General features: G+C 43.1%; 1 protein-coding gene across 6 annotated transcripts; it reads right to left on the minus strand.

Annotated features, from left to right (window-relative positions):
* Window positions 1–3,407: 3,407 nt before the first annotated feature.
* Window positions 3,408–19,190, minus strand: sh3tc2 (SH3 domain and tetratricopeptide repeats 2). Of its 6 annotated transcripts, none has more exons than XM_057042816.1 (23): window positions 16,856–17,165; window positions 13,613–13,813; window positions 12,796–12,894; window positions 11,649–11,774; window positions 10,949–11,076; window positions 10,765–10,870; window positions 10,517–10,660; window positions 9,712–9,913; window positions 9,515–9,588; window positions 9,165–9,360; window positions 8,893–9,029; window positions 8,721–8,771; window positions 8,338–8,642; window positions 7,692–7,886; window positions 6,668–7,531; window positions 6,217–6,437; window positions 5,964–6,130; window positions 5,589–5,766; window positions 5,330–5,480; window positions 5,094–5,216; window positions 4,801–4,951; window positions 4,513–4,709; window positions 3,408–4,348 (listed from the first exon to the last, which is right to left on the minus strand). In XM_057042816.1, the coding sequence occupies exons 2-23, from the start codon at window positions 13,731–13,733 to the stop codon at window positions 3,641–3,643; spliced, it is 4,644 nt and encodes a 1,547-aa protein (XP_056898796.1). In that variant the 5' UTR covers window positions 13,734–13,813; window positions 16,856–17,165; the 3' UTR covers window positions 3,408–3,640. The 6 variants fall into 6 exon arrangements, with proteins under 6 accessions (XP_056898796.1, XP_056898801.1, XP_056898797.1 ...); XM_057042821.1 differs by having other exon boundaries at window positions 13,765–13,813; window positions 16,856–17,164; XM_057042817.1 differs by having other exon boundaries at window positions 13,709–13,813; window positions 16,856–17,164.
* Between the last annotated feature and the right edge of the window lie 1,892 nt (window positions 19,191–21,082).

A 21,082-nucleotide genomic window follows, 5' to 3' on the forward strand; every position in this document is an offset into this window, starting at 1 on the left:
TTTCATACTAATTAACACAGCTGCAGTTGTGGAAGCTAACAGATAATGGATATTAATCAAAGTTCAGATGTGAATGGCGTGACTGCTAACATCACTGTCATTTGTGCCTGTCTGGAATCGTGTTGTTCATGTGGATTATTTCATTCAATTGTTATTGATCTCTCGGCAAACTGACGTCAGTGCTGCGTCACAGCGATACAGCCAGGGGCACAAAAGAAATCCCAAATCACAAAGCCCCATATCACTGATACTGATGATAGACAAATAAAAAGGAAAATCCTGTTTGTCTTCTGTCTGCTCTCTGCCTATCTCATTTTATATGGAGCTCAAACTGAAATAAGACACTGTGCTAATCTTAATGGGCTCCCGCCTCTCATTTGTCAGCTGTCGTTCATTAAGATTTCTCTATCAGTTATTTATAGAAAATTCGAGTAAAGCAACCCTGCAGTGGCATTATAATAATTGGGATCCTTTTTCTGTCAGAGTCTATATTGCAAACTATTTTCATTGATAAATTCCAACAGAAACAGCAATTCTAGTATGATTTTTTATAATTACTATTGCTCTTATATTATTGTCCCTGTTGCTGAAAAGGTTTTATTGCTTGGGTTAGCTTACCAATCAGGGTTAAATGTGTATTGTTTTTTAATTTTGGTGCAAATGCACTGTGATTTTGCTTGACAGGAAGTGAGCAACATCTTTTCTTTAATCATAGCACAGAATTGCAACTAATTTGTAGCAATCATTTATAATTGCTTTTCTACAATCACTCACATATTCGATTTGACTTCATGGCAGGGAAATGTGGCCTTTTCTCCCCAAATGGCCCAATTATCTCTGAGAAACTAACAGTTCTAATTTGCTTCTTTCAATTGCTCAGCTAGTTCTACTAAATTGCATTCTACATGGGGACCAATTGGATTTGACTTGCATTTTTAACACACCATGTGCCCATGACTACAATGCTGCTGTAGCCATCTATCAAACACACTAATAGTGTTTTATGCAGCAACGTTTAGTTGGTTGTGACAGGACGGGTGAATCGGGTTCCACTCACTGGTATGTTACCATCTTCTTTCCCAATAACTGCAAATGTTGCAGGTTTCTAATCAAGGAAAAAATCCAGACCCAAACAAAGTTTTGTTTGTGTTTTTGTGCATCTCCAATCAGGAGTGGAAATCCCACTTTGACCTGTCGTGACTGAGCATGTCCGGCCGACTCGCGATCTTGATCCTGCAGCACAACGATCTCCTCCAGCATTTCCTGAGCAGCTCACACTGTTTACCAAATGAGAGACAGAGATACTGGTCATTTAATGAACTGATGCCTAATAGGGATCTACAGATGAGATACCAGCGAAGGGGAAATGAGCCAGACTGTTTGTATGCACAGACATGGGAATGTGCTTGTTTTGGGTAATGTCTTCTGGCAAAAGCATATTAAAGGTAAACTTGGACTCTGTAGATGAGCAACATGCCGACTTGTGAAGTAGAAGTTGTATTTACTTTCATAAAAGCTGTTGTGTGAGCTGAAAACTGGACCGGGCAGTAAAACAACTTGGCCACCATAGCAACAGTTCAGATGCACAGTTATTCCACCAGACTACGAGCAGGTTCTCTCAGCAGAAAGACTTGTCTCTTCATCCATCACAGTCCCTAAAACTGAAATCCAGGTTCAGCTATTTTTCCTGACATGGAGAGGTGCTGTAACACGGTGACTGGCCTTTTGAAAAGTATTCACACATTCACCTTTTAGGTGGATCCGTACATTGCTGCTGTGGTGTTGCTGAGGGGCTCTGGAAACCCTGTTTGGACTCCTGACTGAAGGTTTTTTGGGTTTTTCAGACAGGGTGACACCTGTGTTTGATGCCTCTCTTTGATCCTTCCTTCCTTCCTTCCATCTGCCTGCCTGCCTGCCTGCCTGCCTGCCTGCCTGCCTGCCTGCCTGCCTGCCTGCTGCCTGCCTGCCTGCCTGCCTGCCTGCCTGCCTGCCTGCCTGCCTGCCTGCCTGCCTGCCTGCCTGCCTGCCTGCCTGCCTGCCTGCCTGCCTGCCTGCCTGCCTGCCTGCCTGCCTGCCTGCCTGCCTGCCGTCATCCGGGTTGATTCCTCTCCCACTTCCATCCTGCTTTGCCTTTATATATGATGAGCAGGCTAGAATATATGCAAGTTTTGTATGTAAGTTTTGTGATCTTGACAAGTCTCCGGAAAACATACTATATATTTTGTGGGTCGAATCTATTAAAAAAAAAGCTTGGCATTCAAAACCCTTTAAGAGATACATTTATACTCTGTTAGCTTTTGCTGCAATAATCTATTATTATGTATTATCTAATAGAATTTATTTTTTAAATATTCAAAGGTCAGGGTTTTGCGTGATGTATTGGTAGATTTTTAACATGAGGGATTAACTTTGTGTTTTTCTGATGTTTGGATTAATTCACTTACATGTAGTGGCCTGTCTGTATTAAATGCAACAAAGTGTGTGAATTAATTATGCAGAAGTCCCCAAAGTTCATTTGAAGTATCCCTGGTAATACTTAAAAAGGAAGAACAATTCAGTGCTTATTTTGGCACACTGTTGAACTGCTAAACTCATGCCTGTGGGGGAAGGAAGTGAAAGGAAGTCCTGCAGCACTTTTCACGATGCAGACCATGTATGCAAACATTCTTTGGCTCATTGCTTCACATCATTCTGCTGCCATTGCTGTTTCATTAATTTGGATTTGCCTCGATGCCAACACAATTTCATAGTGGCTTTTTTTCATTTCAAGCATAAATAATATAAAATACACTGGAAAAACCACTCTTGAGTTTCATTAAATAGCACATATGCTGAAATTGACCATGTGTTTTGCTCAATATTTAGAAGTTTTAAGGAAATGTCACAACTGCTTTTAGCAAAAATAAGTCTTCACTAGTGAATGCCAGACAAATATGATGAATGACACACTTTCCCTCAGTAATATACAACTATCCAAATGCATAAAAGATTCTTTACCTCAATTTTTTTTAATTGCCCCGAGGGAACGTTGCAGTTGGATATTGTCTTTCACTTCCCACTTGTGGTGAATCTGGGTACAACGTTATCATGTACATGATAGTGGGGAATGTGTATATGGCTCCATCTAGTGGCCATTTAAAATATTACACTGCATAAATAAGTTGCTGTTTGGCGTCTCTGAGGTTTAAAGCACAACAATACAAAGCAAATCACAAACTGAGAAGCATCTAGAAAAAAAATCAAAATAATATTAAATAAAAACCACCCTCTCTGCATTTTTGCCTTAGTAGAACATAATATGAGAATTTCAATATTCTAATAATAATTTAGATATGAACAAGTCACTCATCTGTCGTTGTTACATGTAGGGTGGATAGAGGTCAGTAAAGGTCAATAAGACTACGTAATAAACAAAAACAAAAAATAGATTTCTTTATATTTGAATCACATCTTCCAGAGACATTAACAGACATTTAGAAACTTCATATAATGAGCAAAATATACAATTGTAAACACAATGTTCAATGTTGCCATCTCATATTACAATACGTCCTGGAACGCGGGAGTGTTCAATCTGAGTAATGGGAAACATTAGGAGTGTGTTAAAATCAGTCCATGCATTGATCCTCCTCAATGAGAGCTACAGTTTTACGTCAAAGGTCTCCGTGTTGTCGGCATCGACTTGAGTGGTATGAGCCTCTGTGTTTTTGGTCAGGGTCTTTTGATCCTTCTGAACTGTTTTTGGACTGTATGCATCACCAGGAATATGAACTGTGTGACCTCGGCCATTTCCAAAGTCTTTTTCATCTGCATGACTGCGATCAGTTTGTAAAGTGTCTGAGGAGCTGCAGGAGTCTGAGATCTGCTCTTTTGCTGTATCAAAGGATTCTGTTAAAATGCTGTCGCTGTGAGACCGACTTCCAGTTGTATCTGTTTCGGACACATAGGCTTCACATTGACCATCTGATGTTTCATCTACATTATTAGTGTTTGAGAAAGTATCCTCTGTGCTTTTCTGCACTTCACAAGTTCTTGGAATTGAGGCACTCCTCAATTCATTCAAAGATGGGAAGGGGATGTTGGTACATTCCACATCAGGACTGGAGGTATCGCTCTCTGCACCAAACATGTTTTCCTCTCCAGCAGCAACACTTTCCTCTCCAGCCAGAACTCTCTTCAGACTCTGAGCCCTGGCCCTGTAAATTTGGCACAGCTGAGCATCGGGCATGTGGTTAGCGTGGACCTCGGCCAGCTTCATGTACACCACATAGAGACCCTCGGGGTTTGCTCGGTCCTCCATGGCTGCTGCCAGAGCCAGATGGAAGTAACCTACTGCATCAAAAGCATCCTGAGGGGGACAAGGTCAGATCACATTTCATCTGAATTAAATACTTAATAATTTTGATCTTCTCTCCTTGGCATCAGGAAATATTACAAATATTACAAACTTTTCAACTCTGGGTGAATGAAATTGGCGCACAAAATCTCAACATTAATGACTTATGTTCCTACCTTTAGGTTATGTAGGGTTAGATTGCCCAGTCTACCGTAGACCTTGGTGTAGTAGCGCGCTTCCACAGGGTGCTGCAGAACAGGCGGACAGAGGGACAGAGCCTTGAGGTAGTAGTTTTCTGCCATCTCGTACTGTTGCAGGATGTAGTAGATGGTAGCCAGCCGATGGTAGGCTGTCCTCTCATTCACCTGCACTCCTGCAGTGGAGACAAAAAAGCCTTAACCTGTGTGTTTAATGTAACAGCAGACAGATAACAGGGTTCCCCTGTAGGTCATTCAGGCAGGCACCTGTCTTTCCTGCGATCTGAACAGCCAGAGTTGCATACTGCAGAGCCTCCTCCTTTTCTCCGTGGTTCTTTAGAAGCTCCGTCAGTTTGCTCAACAAACGGAACTCTGAAGGGATGTCCTTGATGCTCCTTGCAAATGGCAGACTGCCATCCTGGAAGAGCGCAGCAGACAGCGCAAAATCAGTGGTGCTAACGGGAGGGGGAAATGTTCGATTGGACTTGCTGCTTCTCAAATGGGAAAATCTGATATTTTATAAAAGCATAAATAAGAAAGTGAGAATTTTTAATTGCTACCCTGTAGAAAGGAAGTGAGGCCATCTGGTTCCTGTGGCCTTTGAAGTACACGTCACCTGCCTCCTCATAGATGCTCATGGCGAAGTGAGGATCATTCATCCTCAGGGCTGTCTTCACTGCTGCCTGTCAGTTCAAATAAAACCTCAATTAAGATTACAGGGATGAGGAATGAAGTATGTCGAGAAATGTTCGTTAGCGCAAAGAGACAAAGAAGAGGTTTCCACTCTCTTCCACACCTGCAGATACATGTCAGCCAGCTCGTCTTCCTGGATCAGGTAATAGATGCGTCCCACCTGTAGCCAGGTCTCTGACTCTTCTTCCCTTTTGCCCAGATCAATAGAAATCCTCAAACTCTGCTTAGTGTAATCCAGCGATTTACGAGATGATCTGCAATTTAAATTTTATATATATATATACGCATATATATGTATATACACAAAACTATTTTCTTACTTAATAAAAAATAATTGGCGGAAGAAAAAGAAATCAATTCACTTCTCAGTGTTGAGACAGAGATAGAGGTTACTGAGGATTTCGAGATACTCTCCCTCCAGCCTCTTGTCCTTCAGCTCTCTGGACACTGACACACAGTGCTCATGGTAAACAATACTCTGTCCATACAGCATCATGTCTGCGTAATGCCGACTTAGCGCCTTGGCCACCACCATCTGACCTACAGTAGAAAAACACAAAAAAATATGCAAAGATGTACGGATGTTGAATGTTAGCCAACAAAGTTTAGAAGCTCACATATACCCAATGACATGTGCTGGCTTCAAAATATGAGCTTCAGTGCATAAAAAGTAGATAATATTGTGATTTAAACTGATTTTTTTTTAATATTTTCAGGGTTTGGCAAGTTTGTCTCACTGTGTAAATTGCGAGCATGTAGTGCAATTAGCAGCCCCATTTCATAGCAGGCCCTGATCTCAGGTCTTCGTCCCCTTTGTTTGTAGCTACGTCCGAGCCAGAGGTAGGTCTGAACATGTTCCTCATCCGTGGGACTTTCCCACAGCTCCAGGAAAAGCTTCAAGGCCCTGGTAATGCAATTAGCAGAACAATAAAAACACCTTCAAGTGGGACGATCTTCTGTGAGAAAAACTTTTAATACTGAGTCTCTGACCTGACTAGGAATCGTTCTGCAACCCAGGACGCACCCACATCCAGGGCCAAGCAGCCCAGGTTGGCCAATGCAAGGGCCTGGTTCCTTTGGTTCCCGCTTTCACTGGAGATCATCAAGGCAGACTGGAGATGCCTGCCTGCCTCTGAGATGCGACCCTGCTGCCTCAGGCACAATGCCAACAGGTTGTGGATCACCCCTCGCTGAGTGGGACTGTCTGTACCCTAAAGAAAGAGAGGTGTGTGCAATGGTTACCCATACATAACATAAAAAAAAAGTTTAAATCTATTGCGACTACATCAGTAAGTACTCTTTAAAAAAACATTTTACCACTGTGCTAACTGGTGCTTTGTTCTGTGTGGTATTTCAAAAATGTCCTAGTTTTACCCAGTGATGTAATTAGCTTTTTAATTATCATGGCTCCGTTATGCATCCAAGTGAATATCCCTGTTACCTGGAGTGATGTGAGCAGTGGTTGCAGGATACCCTGGGCCCTCTCAGCCTGGCCCGACAACACCAGCAGCCATCCAAGCAGCACTGAGGCCTCGAAGCTCTCCTCTTCGCTGATGTGGCCTCCAGTCTCCACAGCCTGTTGTGCACAGGACACGGCTTTGTCTAAAGCTCCGTACTGCTGGTAGAGCGAGGCCAGGCCCTGGCATAGGTCGCGCTGGGTCCTCAGGTCCTCCCCACACTTAGCTATAGCCAAAGCCTGCTGAAGGTAAACCACAATCTGAGCAGGAAGAAGGGAGGTTCCTTCCCTCCAGCACGGGTTCAATCGAACAGAATTCCTGATGAATAACTCAATTCTTTTGAACGCATCATGAAGGCAGTGATCATGTCTCGAGTCCAGACTCAGAGAAGCCAGGGCTAAGTAAGGCATGTATTTTCGATGATAGAGCCAGCTCAAGAGCCAGTTGAGGTCCACGGGAGCTATGGGACAGCCCTCGGCAGCTTTGCTGAGAGTTGCTGAGAGGAACTGGAGCCGTTCAACGAAGGGCAGGGCGTCGTCCATCTTGCTGAGATGCAGGAAGAGGCTGGAGATAAGATAGCAGACCCGAGCTTCCAGGTATTTGTCTGCCATCACCACCGATCTCCTCAGGAGCAGCCGCAGAAGTTCAAATTCATCGGTGGAGGTGAAACTGTGGCAGGGTAGACAGAGGAGCAGGGCACTAGCTTTCTCAAGAGTCTGGGGAAGCTTGTCCATCATACGTTGCTTTAGGTAGATGGCGGTGAGATTTGTGAAGAGCGCGACGAGGAGCGGCGTGTCAGAGAAACTGTCCACGCAGACATTGAGAGCTTCCTCGTAGTAGACGCGAGCCTGAGGAGAGGAGCAAAAAAAAATCTAGGATTCAACAAGGAAAGCTAAAAGAAAATGAGCAGAATTTTAAACCATGAAGTATTAAATCATTATAACCACGAAGGATTAAATGTGCACACACAATCTCAGATCAAATTCAGGTGCAATAAAATGTCCAAACCTGGGAGAACTTTAACTTTTTGGCGCAGAGTCTTCCCAGGAGGAAGCATGCCCGTCGATGTGCCCAGTGCATACCCATGCGCTTGGCACTCTCTCTGATGTTTTCTAGCAGCCCTGATAGCTCATCCTCGGTTTTCCCACAGAAGGTCACCCACATGAAGGAATACTGCAGATCGTACAGGGGCAAGAAGTTCTCCTGGACAAACCACATTTACTTTAATTATTACTTATATTACTTATTTATTACTTAAATCCCACTACAGCCTGGGTCTGGGGTCCAAATATGTCGGTTGGTTGGACTGTTCATTGACTGGGTGTTTTTTTTTTTTTTTTATTAACAGCAGGAAAAGAACATCACTGAGGGTAGCCATGCCACATCTGTTGATTTTAGATCGTCCAGAAGACTTATCGAAGCCACAATGTTGACTGAAACAAGAGGGTTGGTGCTCCTAGAGAGCTGTTGTAAATACACACACGGGAATACTGATTTACTATTGCCGCATAATCACTACTCATCTGAGGATAAAGAAAATATATCTGCAAGTCTTTTTTACCCCATATTGGCCATTTGTTTAAAAGGAAGCCTTTTTTTAAAGTCAGCCGCTTTTACTTTTTCAGTATTACTTCTGAAGAAATAAATCACTGACCTGAAAGTGGGTGCAGTTCAGCAGGGTGAGCGTGGGGTCACTGTGTTCAGAGTCCTCCCTCTCCCAGCTGTTCTCCTCCAAGAAAAGCGGAGGGTCTTCCTGGAACTCGTCCAATTCTCTGAATGTGTCATCCAGGCTGAAAGACAGGCGCTCCCCTTCATGTGGCAAGGTATTGTAGGAGTGATAGTGTGACAGACGAGGATGGGACTGAGACAGAGAGGGGCGAGGAGAGGAGTGATATGGAGGCGTCCCCCCACTTCTCTCTGACATCACGCTCTGACGGGCGCTCGAAGGCACATTTTGCTCTGACAAGAAAGCGAGGGTCACAGATTTCTACAGGCATATCAACTCCAACAATCTGGTTTGCTACTAAAGCTCTTTACCATGTTTAGGCCGATTCCTGATGTACATGAAGTCAGTCTCATCAAGTCTGTCTGGAGACACACAAGTGAAAACAATTCGAGCATTCATTTTCCTTTTAGCATGTTGCATTTTCCACTTAAACCATGAACATTCCTGTTGCAACATGGCTCCTTATGACTGCTTGTCTCTTACCCATCCTGTACACTGAGCTGATGTTGGTAGAGAAGAGCCTGTCCAGCAGGCTGCTGTCACTTGGCTCTGAGCTACATGGATTAACTTGAGCCAGGCTGGCTCTCTCCTGCTCTGTCAGAAAGACCAATTGTCCATCGCTGCGAGAGAGAAACAAAGACAGTATTTTCTGTTTTGCTGTCCCCACACAAACCAACCATTTGACTGCAGACAGACTGAAAAGAATTTCATACCAACGCCAACATGTTTTTGTAACATCACTAAGATGGACTTACAGGGGTAAAGCATCCAAAGGCCTGACATGGGCCTTGTGTACAAATCCAGTGAGACCTGTAGAACTGTGGGTTCCTATAAAGACACCCAGGCCCCGGATCAGGAGGCCCTGGATCTCCACAACATCACCACGGCTGAGCTGAAGCTCGTCGAGGCCCACAGGGCTGTAGTCGACCACTGCTACACACGAACCTGTCACTGAGCAGTGTGAGGACAAAGGTGCACTCTATCACTGAAACACACTGAAGAAGACTCAAATGGACCTGACCGTTATTAAAGGGATCTACGTCAAACATTTTGTAAAAATGATAGATTCACTTTTTTGTACTTAATAAAAACCATATATTCTTACCAATTGCATGTTCGAATGCTTCCTTTTCCATTTGTAAACATCCAGTATTGCATGGGTACTTCCTTAGGAACCACCTGAGCAAACAGAATGCATGGTTTAGTGACAGATATATCATTTGGTAAAAGAACCATTCAGATTTGTTTCAACATCATGTCAGTCATGGAGTTGCTTAAGGTCTAGTAGGAAGGTTGACTCACTGATAGAATGGGTAAGGCAAGGGCTGCATGGCACTGACTGGAACCAGGCCGTGGTTTCCCGAAGCGAGCATGGTGCCCTCCCGCGTCTCGCCCTGTCCGGTGTCCCGTACCATCAGCAAGTCATTCTTTTTAAACAACAGCTGCTCTTCATCTTCCTCATCCTGCTCATTTCTTGTGAACAGGGCCTTGGCAAAGAAGGATCCTGTGAAGAGAATGTGCATTTAATCCGAATTCTGCTAGTCAGCATTTTACCTCCACATTAGCTACAAGACTTAAATTAAAGCTCGGCGAGCGTGCTCTACCTTGGAAACACGTGAAAGCAGGCACACACACACAGACACACACAGACACAGACACACACAGACACACACACACACACACCACACAGACACACATATTAAGCTAATGGATTTCTCGTAAATTTTTCCCTGTCTGGCAGTCTGCGAACCTTTCTGCTATATAGAAATATTACAGAGAACTCTCTGTGTAGACCAGGAAATCAATATGCATTCCTGAATGGATGTATTATCAGAGTTTTGCTTTAGTCGAGCACTCACTTGTGAAATGCACAGGAAATTGCAATATTTTCCCATATAAAAGCCTGCTAAAGTTAAAACTTTGACAGAGCCAAGTAGCATACAAGGATGTTCTGATGCTAATGATGCATAATTTATCAAAATCCACATATGTTAGAATCCCCTTTCATTTTATATAGTGTTAATTGGGGTCAGTGAAGCAATTTGAAATAATAGCATTAAACAGCTGAAAGTTCACTAAATGACTTTGGTGTAATCAGGTTACTGACCCTCCTGGAGTAAAAGTCCCAGGTAGAGAGTGGCCAGATGTTCCTCATTCACAGTTACATTAATCTCCAGGTCACTGAGCAGCTCTGGGTCCAGCCAGAAGGACTGATCGCACAGAAAGTTCTCCAAACACCGGGCAACATAACCTAGAACCAAACAGGCGTAACCATGTAAGTTCTTGTTTCATTAACTGTAGCAGCAGGCAGGAGAAAACTCAGGGATTAAGAATACAACAGACCGTATCTCTCACCTAATGCCAGATAAGTTGAAAACTTCCAGATCTCCTCCACAGTCTTGAATGTGAGCACAAAGCTATCCTTCTCAGCGTGGACAGAGACCAGACGGGCAGACAAGTCCTGCTCCCACAACAGTTCATCCGTTAATCACAAATTAAGCTGATGACGTGCTCAGAGAAAAACCCCGTGCGCTGTCACCTTAAACAGCTGGATAACATCCTGGCTGTTGCTCTCCACCACTCGGAGTCGGGTGCGCAGCGCCTCCTGTAGGGCCCGGTCGGGACCCACGCTCGAACGCCTCCGCCCAATGAACAGCAGCACAATTTCTATGTTTAAAAACAAACAAACACAAGAGCGCCAAAGAAAACCCTTAAAATTCCATAAACTTGGCAACATCCTTGGACATAAACAAACCAAATGCAAATATGAAGGAAATCATTTTAAAGCCTTTTATTTGTGTTAATTCACCACACCAATATAAATATGTGGTGTATTGCTGGTTTTAGCCTCTGACTACAAAAACAGAAATGTCTGTTGTTGAAAGTAGGACAGACGAGAGTTGGAAGAGTTCATTAAAGATTTCCTGTAGGAGTTCATATTTCAGCACTTGTGCTTTGTGCGCACAATGTTGGTCCCACAGGAATGCCAAAGCTATTAAGGCCTCTTATTGGACACTCAGTGAAGCCATCTGAGTCCATGTCAGCAGTAGAACTTCAGGAGACATGACGAGGCAACAGAACTGCTGATTGGCTAAAACATTAGTAGACGGGAAACATGTCCTGTCAGTACGCATAAAGAGAACATATGGGAAACACACTCAGAGGCAGAGAAATGCTAATGAGGGAGCTAATATTTTCAGGAAGGCACAACAAGTCTGGGAAAGCATTGTTAACTCTACCTGAGGAGATTTTCTCTCCCAGAGACACAGTGCTTCCTCTGAGGAAGGTCTCTTTTTTCTTCCAGAAGCTGTCGGTCTCCACCTCGCCTTCTCCAGATTCCGCTGTCGGACCATCCTCTTCCTCGCCTTCAAAGGAAAGAGAGAGGGAGAGTCTGCCGGATCAGGTTTAAACCGTCATTTTTCTGAGTGACTGCCAATACAAGAGCGAACGTGAGCAGTCTGGGAAACTGCACGCTCATGTTTCATTTACTCTGGCAGGGATCTTCTCCCACTCAGACAGATTTTACATTTTTCCATCCTGGTTTGTGACAGGCCAGTCGCAACTGTTTATTTAATCACAAACCACACACTTTGCTTCTCTCATTGGCTGCAGGTCTATTAATCTGGGTCCAGTCTGTTGCTCTGTCCAGGCTTCCAAGATGCACATCAATTCAGAAATATTCCTCAGCACTGTTAATTTCTTAGTCTGTAATTGTCCCACTGGAATTTGTTTGAATGTCAGGTCAAATAAGATGAGAGTGTTGCATAATTGATCAGACACTGTCAGAATGACACATTCATTTAGGTCACGATGAAGGTCAAACGCCACCGCACAGCAAGTTATAACTTGCATTGCCAAAACAGTTTCATCAGGATATTTATCAAAGTATCTGTTTCATCAAATCTATTGTTGCAAAGCAAACCCAAGACTGGATTTCACTGGAAATGTTTCCAGTAGACACACGATGGCTATCACCACTTTATGGTTTATGGTACAGACCTTAGGCTGAACTTTTGAACTTTAGAACATGAACAGTCAGGTGAATACTGCAACTCATTCAGTCAAGCCTAACATTTATAACCAGGATTCAATTACTGTACTTAGTTACTTTGCTGCAAATGGAAATATTTAGGGTTAACTGTTGATATGTGGTTTTCCCTAAGTGTGATACTCAAATCCCAGTCACCTTGCATCAGATCTACCATTCAAATCTGTATACTCTGAGTGGTTTTTCCCGGGATTCCCCTGGTTTGTTCCATTGTGCACGGAGGATGTCCAAAAATGCTTCAGGTCTGACCACAAGGACAGTTACACTTTCAAACACACACACACACACCCAGGACTTCAATTTAAGCAACACATCTTTATTAAAACGCTATTATTTACCTTGAGTCATGATGTCATTTCTTGAGAAATGTTCATTTGTGCCCCCAAAAGTGTACGGTGGTTCCCTCCAAAGAGCATCCAGCTCAGCTGGAGAGATGTCTGGAAAAAACAAAGAAATTGCTCATGCATCTAATAAGGGACAGAGTGATTAACATTCATGGAATGCTCACACCTTGACAGTAAATATGTAGCTGGAGGCTCACTGGTTGTGAGTATAAAAATGAAAGCAAGCTACGTATGTGGGCTTTGCTTTGGCCAAAAGGAATGAATCTGCCCACCAGGAAATGAAACTCATAATTAAGGGTTTCTTATCATAAAAGTGTTTACACAACTATTCATTAGTTGCTGGGATTATTACGTGCCGCACTTATTGTGAGTTTAAACCAGTCGGGAGAATCCTGATAAAGCTATAAATAAATCAACAGTTCATGTGAGGACCCAGGCAGTTCATTATTTAAAATATATTTAACTATTTTCAAGTGCATTATCCTCAAAAAACAAAATAAGACAAGGATTTTTGTCAAAAGATTGAAACTGGATAGGGGTGATAAGCTAAGTGGTGTCGCTGGATGAATGAAAAGCATGGGTTAGTCTGGGGGGTTAACGTTGGGGGGCTTCTGATGACAGCAAACACACGTAGACAGCGCATCTCTTGTCGGGAAAACATTGAAAATGAAAGTGTTAAACCCAAACAACTAGAAAACTCTCGCTTGTTACGATACCATCGTTTCAATTTAACAACACAACAACAAAATGAGGCACAGCAACACAGTGAAACATGACATTAGGCTGAAAGGGACAAAAGCCTATTATTTACCAGCACAGAGCTCAGTTAGCACCAGTGGGACTGCTGGAGTTGACACAAGCACAGTCATGCTGCTACAGTACACAAAAGACACCATGCTGCGGTTACCTTCTTGGCTAAGTGTGTTACCCATGTTGTGTATAGCCCTATCTGCTGCTGTCTACCTGAATACCGCGATCATGACGGCACAGAGCGCGGAGGGCAGGAACAGACCTGTGAAGGTGGAGAGGCACACTTTGATGAACGCTCTGCAGCAGGATGAGTTGAGCAGCGGTCTGCAGCAACAAGACGCCATCTGGCTCAAGAGCCGGCAGCTCCCAGTGATCAATTCCATTCCATCAGTTTTCCCCCAAGCCTTTCTAACTCACTCTCTTCCTCTGTGCTGGACAAAAGCCCTGCTTCCTATTTCTGTGTCCACTTTCCTGTTTTGCTGTCACCCACTTTCCTCTCGTTCTACGGTCACACTTTAATGGAAGTGGCTGGTGTATCCTACTACTATCTTTGTAATCCTCTGTCTTTTACAGTCCCCATCTCTCTCTGTGTCTCTCTCTCTCCTCCCACCAGTCCCCCCCCCTCCCCAGTAGCTGCCCAATCAATGCACAATACACCCTCTAGGATTGGTATGTATATGAGTGTGTGCGGGTATGTGTGTGTGTTGGAGGAGCCATGATGTGTGTCTAAGCCACTGAAAATATGCACAGAATGTATGTTTCAAAGACAATGTGTGTGTGTTGTGTGTGTGTGTGTGTGTGCGTGCGTGTGTGTATTGCTGAGCCATTGTAAGGCAAAGCCGCCCAGGGACAGGCAGCAAGGTCAGGGTGTGGGGGAGAGGGCGTGTTACCTACTGGCATGGCTCAAGGATCACTTTATACATCTCATTCTGCTGTCAGATCCAATGACAGACAGGTGATCTAACATGAGTTCATCTGGGAAAGGTCTCCTTATGTGGAAGGGCAGCATTATAAGGGTACGGGGATATCACCCATAGGTGTCAACTGCCCATGGTCCCTGAGTTTCATTGTAAAATTTGAGAGATTTCACGTAGTTTCCTTGTTTTTAAAGTGCACAAGATAAAGTGATGTCACCTGGGGCTGTTCCATTGAGGTCAGCCTCCCATTGCCACAACCGCTCTAGCTTTAGATTATTCACTTAATTTTGGTGTCAATAAAAAAGAAGTCATTTTGGTCAATGTAGAAATATGAAAAAAAAATGAACAGAAAATATCTAAATAGCTTTTTGTTGCTTGTTTTGTTATTTTAGCTCCAGCTTCTTGTGACAAATATTATTACATTAGTCATGCTAGCCATAATCATATCTTTGTGCTTCAGAAGGACCCAGCACTCATATTTACCAGCCTTCGAACTTTGTGAACTTTTTACTTTGGTCCAATCGGGTTCTCTCAGGACATAACTGATTATGCTCCCCAGCAATAACAGGAGATTTGATTATACCTCAATTAGAAGGCGTGGTGCTCCTCAAGTGGATCATCCCCCTCATTATCATTGTACCTCTTTCAATGCTGCCAAGTGGCAAACCAAATCCAGCAGCCTGGGTGTCACTCCCAGCTCATAATCTCTTTCCATCCACGCGATTTAACCTGTAAATCTCAAGCCTGAGCGTGGCTGCATCGGCTCTCTTAAATTCTCCTTTTCCGATTAACTCAAAAGAGAGCTGAGTATAACTGACTTGAAATGATCTGGACTACGGTGCTGCGGAGTGAAAGACTTATCCAAGAAAGTGCTCTAAAATATGAATAGTGAGGATTTCTTGATCAAAAAAGGTTTAAACTCCCTGATGTGTAGAAACAAATGTGTTACTACAAAAGGGAGACTATGTAACAACATGACAATGCAATGAAAATGGCATTATTCAATCATTTAAGACAAAATATATTTTACAACTGCTGTAGAAAAATAGGTTAAGAATAAAAGTAAATGAACAAACCACTTGTGCAATAAACTGATTTTATAACCATTTGTGGGGAAAAAAAGTGGTGCAACGCCTTGAAAAATTCTGATTTCCTCATTTCCCATGATGAAACTTGATGGAATACAAACCCAAACTGCACATCATAGCACTTTTGTCTCGCATGAGGCCACAGAGGAGAATGTCCTCATTTGTGAAATGTGGGGGGTAAAAGTACTTCTGAATTCATCGATCCAACTTTTAATCCTCCCTCTTCACTGATGTTTTGAACTTTGCGCTTTATTATTCCGCAGATCACAAGGAGGGAAACTCAACCGCTGTGGTGTGGGAAACATTTAAACGAGCCCGCTGCGGATTAATTATTTGCTGCTGCACGTCCACACTCAAAGACAAATGTCTCCTCCTGCCCATCATTCTTCTGCTTTAGATGCTCTCCTTTACATGTTATCTCCTTCTTTATCTCTTTTCTGTCTGTGTCCCTGCCTCAGGAGGAGCAGAAATTCAGTCTAATCTAATAAAACCTTCAGAGTTTTGGTCAAATAGAAGGCCTTTGTAGGCAAAAGAGTGCTTGAAAGGACATCTGATGTCTCCGGCTTATATAATACAGAAACTTTAAAAAAAAAAACAGCGTCATATTTACGAAAACAGCCGGCGCGTTGTGCACCTTCTGAGTCTCTGGAATCTCAGCAGTGTGTTTGATTAAAGACACGTCACATGCGCACACGGCGCATGTGTTTCCTGTGAGGAACCATATGGTCTTAGTACGGTCGGCAAGCAAATGCCGGGCTAGGGTTGTGACACTCGGGGGGTCTGTGACAATAGCAGTGGACCTAATCAGCAGCATGTGCCCGACTGGGTTCAAACCTATAACCAGGGCTTGTTTGGACTCTTCCTGACCGCGTATCTGAAATCTGGGTTTGTAGAGTTGGAAAAATGCTGCGCGGGAGTTTGTGGACAGTAATATGAGACAGGAGTTATACGGTCTCCAACTTTAGACTAAGCCCCGTTTGCTCACTCACATGCCTGCGTGTCTGCGACAGAACGCCCTGCAGGGAGATTTCCTCACAAATATAAGTTCTTCTCCCACCTTCTGACATTCTTTCTGTTATTAAAAAGGTGAGTTCAACTTTAGCGTGGAGGTTTGCTCTCTTTCAGGGACATTCAAGTGTCCAGAATGAGGCTAACCCTCACGGCAATCACTGCTGCCCACTTAAAGTCCGACAGTGCAGAGGTTTTATGGTTCTGTGAAGTACAAAGTACAGCAGCTTGAAACCCGCTTAACCTAACAAAGTTAGAGCCTTAAACACATAAACAAAAGGAAATTCTTACCTCTGTGTTGCTGCCAGCTCTCAATTCATTCTTCATCTATGTGCCAGAATGTCTGTATCCATGTATGTCTCTTTCTCTCTCTCTCCCTCTGTGTGTGTGTGTGTGTGTGTGTGTGTAAGATTTCACCATTTAACGGGTGATTTGCATCTCATGACAGCTGTTCGGGCTGTCAGTCTAAGAAGACAAGGAAAGGCAAATGTAGAGAAAGATAGCATGAGTGTGTGAAGTTAGCAAGTGTGTGAGAATGTGTGTGTTAGCCTCTGAGTGCAGCTGAGGCTAACCCAGTCAGCATGTCACTGAGCGAGGGCTCTTTTCCTTTTTTTATGTTATTACTGTTAACTCCTCCCATCACTTGTTTTGGAACACACGCACATGCTCACACACACACACACACACACACACACACACACACACACACACACGCAGAGACACACACACACATATACACACATATTTTTCGAAGCAATATTCACAGAATATTTAACTAGAGAAAAGAGGTCATGCTGTGATTGTTTTGCAGTCGTCAAAGCTATTAAACGGTGACAACTCATCCCATTTGCACAACGCTCTCGGTGGAATTTATTTCCTCATTCTATAGCACCAGTCGCACCAGTTTGGTCTGACGCGCCCACAGTCATATTAAACAGCTGATTGTAAATGTTCATACCTGGCCCAGTGCCTGTCCCCATTCACACACACCTGCACATGCGGTGTGATGTAATTCCTCAGTATTTGCCATCGTGCGGCATGACAATGCAGAACGTGACTATTGCTAGTGGCACTTTTCCCAATTTTTGCTTGTTGCACTAATAGAGATAAACACAGACCTGGTTTCTTGTCACTTTTCCCCCTGATTTGGTTAAATATAAACCCCTGGAATGACTGTGCCCCCTCCCCAGTGCACTGTGACAAAGTCACCCTGGACACAGAATATAAGCTCAGTCTGCAATGCTCATGTGATCGTACAATTGGCTGCGCAAGGCTGCCGGACACAGACCATTTATTCTGCTCTGTTTGCGAAATTTTCACATTGTGGTTGAGTGTGTCTGTGTGTGTGTGTGTGTGTGAGAGAGAGAGAGAGAGAGAGAGAGAAAGAGAGAGAGCCTACTGGTGTATCCACAAAGGAGGGAATGCATGAGTAGTGAATGACAACAAATTAAAGGGGGGCCGGAATGGGATAGCATAGTGCCGTAACATAGGGTAGATGCTTGCTTGAGTGTAAATGAGCTCATGCGTGTGTGTGTGTGTTTGTGTAAGTGTGTGTGTCTGCTTCCCCCCAGGTCATGTGGCTTGGACAAAAGACAAGGATTGTGAGGGTTAGTGGAGAATGTGACATATTGCTGATCATTGCCACTGATAATGATGATGGAGCCAGAGCCAGGGTGGGACAGATAACAAACAACAGGCACTCTACCTTTAATTAAAAAAGGATTTTGGCATGATTCAGTGAATTTAATTAAATTTGAATCATTTTACTGGAACTTTATTTATTCGCTCCTGTTACATTCAGCGGTGTCTCTGGGTGCTTTACAGAAACCCAGAGGCTGAGCCCTAAACAAGCAACAGTGGCAGATTAAAAAAACCTCCCTTTTAACAGGAAAGAACCTTGAGGAGGGCCAGGGAGGACCCTCCTGCTCATGGCTAACCAGACTGCAACAAAAGTGCAACTATATCTCCATCATGTCTTCACCAGCTCATTAAAATCATAATCTGTCCTCAGTCTAGCGGTTTCTGAATCTACGGTGACATATTTTCCAACATGTAATCTGTTTGCTTTCATAGTTGATTAGTGTTACCGGAGCCTCTGCAGACAGTGACAGCAGCGTGTTGACTTGATGTCCTCTGACCTGCTGTCTTCAGTGAACAGGAAAGGCCACTTCCTGTTTTTCTGGCCTATCAGTTTGGAGAACAAAAACACAAATGCAGCCTCGACACAGCCGCAAAATCTGCACCCGAAGCACGCCACACACCCCAAACACCCCGCTGCTGTGTTTAAGGAAATCATTAGGTGCAGATTATCAATTAAATTGCTCAACATTTCCTCGTAATCCACCTTTCAGGAAATATTCAAATATTGAGGCTAAACAGGAGTTGTGTGAGGAGGCAAAGTATAGGTGATAAAGGACAAAGTTAAGATGAACCACCGAGTTCCAGAATTACAGTAATAACATTATAATAGGGAGAGAGGCGCCACTTACATCCCGCCATTGTCCAGCTTCCTCAGGACATGGCACAATAAGACGGCACACATGTGCGGGTCTCCATGGCTTCCTCGGGTTGAACTTTGTAAGGCCAAGCAGTCCTAGCCAGAGGTAGTGCGGTGCTAGAAGATGTCAATGGAGAACAAAACAAAGTCTATCTTGCTAACCGGAAGATCTGACGGCTGAGAGTGGGTTCACATCCTCAAAAAGGCCCACCTCTTATAACGGGAGTCATGGGCATCACTGCTGTCTCTCTGTTTGCCTTTTTCATCATAGTGTTCTCTTCATTTTCTTAACTGCTTCTGTACAGTCTCTACTGCTTCCTATTGAAGGTCATTCGATTTGCTGATGGTGCCCGAAAATCTGCTTAATGCTAACACCCTTGTGTCTGTTGTTAATCATACTCCGTCTGGGCTGCACCACTTTAGGCATGAACCATTATGACAGACCTAAATTAACTCTGCAGCCAAGGCTGCGTCTGATTGGCGAGCCAAACACGCTCAGCGTCCGTGTCAACGCTCTCTTAATCAACCTTTCCTCGGCATCGTAAATAATCCAATTAACTAATTTGCTTACGTAGACTTTCCAGAAGAGGGCGGTGTTATAACAGTTTTAGCAATAATCCCTGCCCAACGCTGCAAAACAATCGCTTCCAGAGAGATCCTGCTGCCTTGGAGCAATTTCGATCAACTGTTCTTTCTAATTTTCTCAATACAACAAACTGATTAAATAATTCTAATTGCTGCGCTGATCAAATATCTCAGCGATTTCACTACATTTGGATGGACTTCTTTGATTGAATAAAGAACGAGAAAGCAAATTGCATTTGTTCTCACTTCTGAGCCTTTTTACTGTGTGATGGAGGCTTCGGTCCCCGGAGCATTCACAGCAGCACAGAGTGACGTCGCTTCACCCACGATGAGCCGAGAAGACGGTCAAGTTACCCAAAGGCAGGATGAGCCAGACCGGAAAAACGACATCCGTTCTTTCACGATAACATCAGTTTTCATCGCGCAATAACGGGGTTTGGGGAATTGATTAATGTGTAACAGAATACATCCGGCGGGTTTTCAATTCCCAGCAGTTTCTTTCAACTAGTAATTTCTCCAGAGGTGTGTTTATTTATTATACATTTTGGACAGTTGTCATTGGTATAATGATAAATATTTACTACAAAAATTGATTTAGGTATGTATGCGTATCTAACAATTTGTGGAATATATGAACTGCTTAACTTAGTGGAAACATATTTTTGAAAACACTTTTCTAGTGCATCATCATTATTATTTTTAGATCAAACTGACTTAAAAAAGCAAAACAAAAGACTGTGTTTTAGCAAAATACTTGGTTTGATCAGATTGTCAATTAATCCACTTTCAAAGTATATTGGAAAAATCAATAAAATAAAACAGACTATCAAAGACCAAAAATGTGTCTATATCAACACATCTAGGCAGTGCTGAACAGCCTGTGTCTGAGGTGAACTTTCAGAAAGCAACAAATCGGTTATTTTCTGAACACTCCCAGATATGGAGGGTTTTATAAACTGTGAACCAGTACTGCAAAAAATCTATGTTGATTTTGATTGTTGCTGATTATTATTATCTTATTCTGAATTTGGGAGTTAATTGAGTTAATTGAGGATGGGCAGGTGGAATGAGGAAGTTCTAGAAGCAAAGCAATCTGGTCCAGTTAGGAGGGATTTGTGAGGGGGACCAATAGTCAATCGAGGCTGTGGATGAGGATAGAAGTGGTGTGTTTGGTGCAGAAATGGTTAATGTTGTGGAGATGGAAATCTGCACACGGGTCCTATATGATGTTAAAATGATTGTGAGACATGAAGGATGACGAAGACAGAATTGTTGCTGTTTTATAATGTAAATGAATATTAGTTATCTAAATTTTTATTTGTTTTTGCCTTATGTAATGTTGCAAAAAAAAGTCAATTTAGATAGCTTAAAGTTATTTCAGGTTGTGATCACAACAAATAACAACACACCTATAGTTATGCTTGAAATCTATTTAT

This window comes from Takifugu flavidus, chromosome 9 (assembly GCF_003711565.1).
Source record: "Takifugu flavidus isolate HTHZ2018 chromosome 9, ASM371156v2, whole genome shotgun sequence".
Taxonomy (NCBI): domain Eukaryota; kingdom Metazoa; phylum Chordata; class Actinopteri; order Tetraodontiformes; family Tetraodontidae; genus Takifugu; species Takifugu flavidus.

Bases quoted from the DNA above. Each gene is read 5' to 3' on its own strand.
- sh3tc2 (XM_057042816.1), bottom strand. From the start codon at position 13,733: ATGGGTAACACACTTAGCCAAGAAGGTAACCGCAGCATGGTGTCTTTT. The intron at 9,589-9,711 runs GTGAGTCAACCT...CTGTTTGCTCAG, and splicing joins TTGCCTTACCCATTCTATCA to GTGGTTCCTAAGGAAGTACC. The intron at 7,887-8,337 runs GTCAGTGATTTA...TGGTTTGTCCAG, and splicing joins TGAACTGCACCCACTTTCAG to GAGAACTTCTTGCCCCTGTA.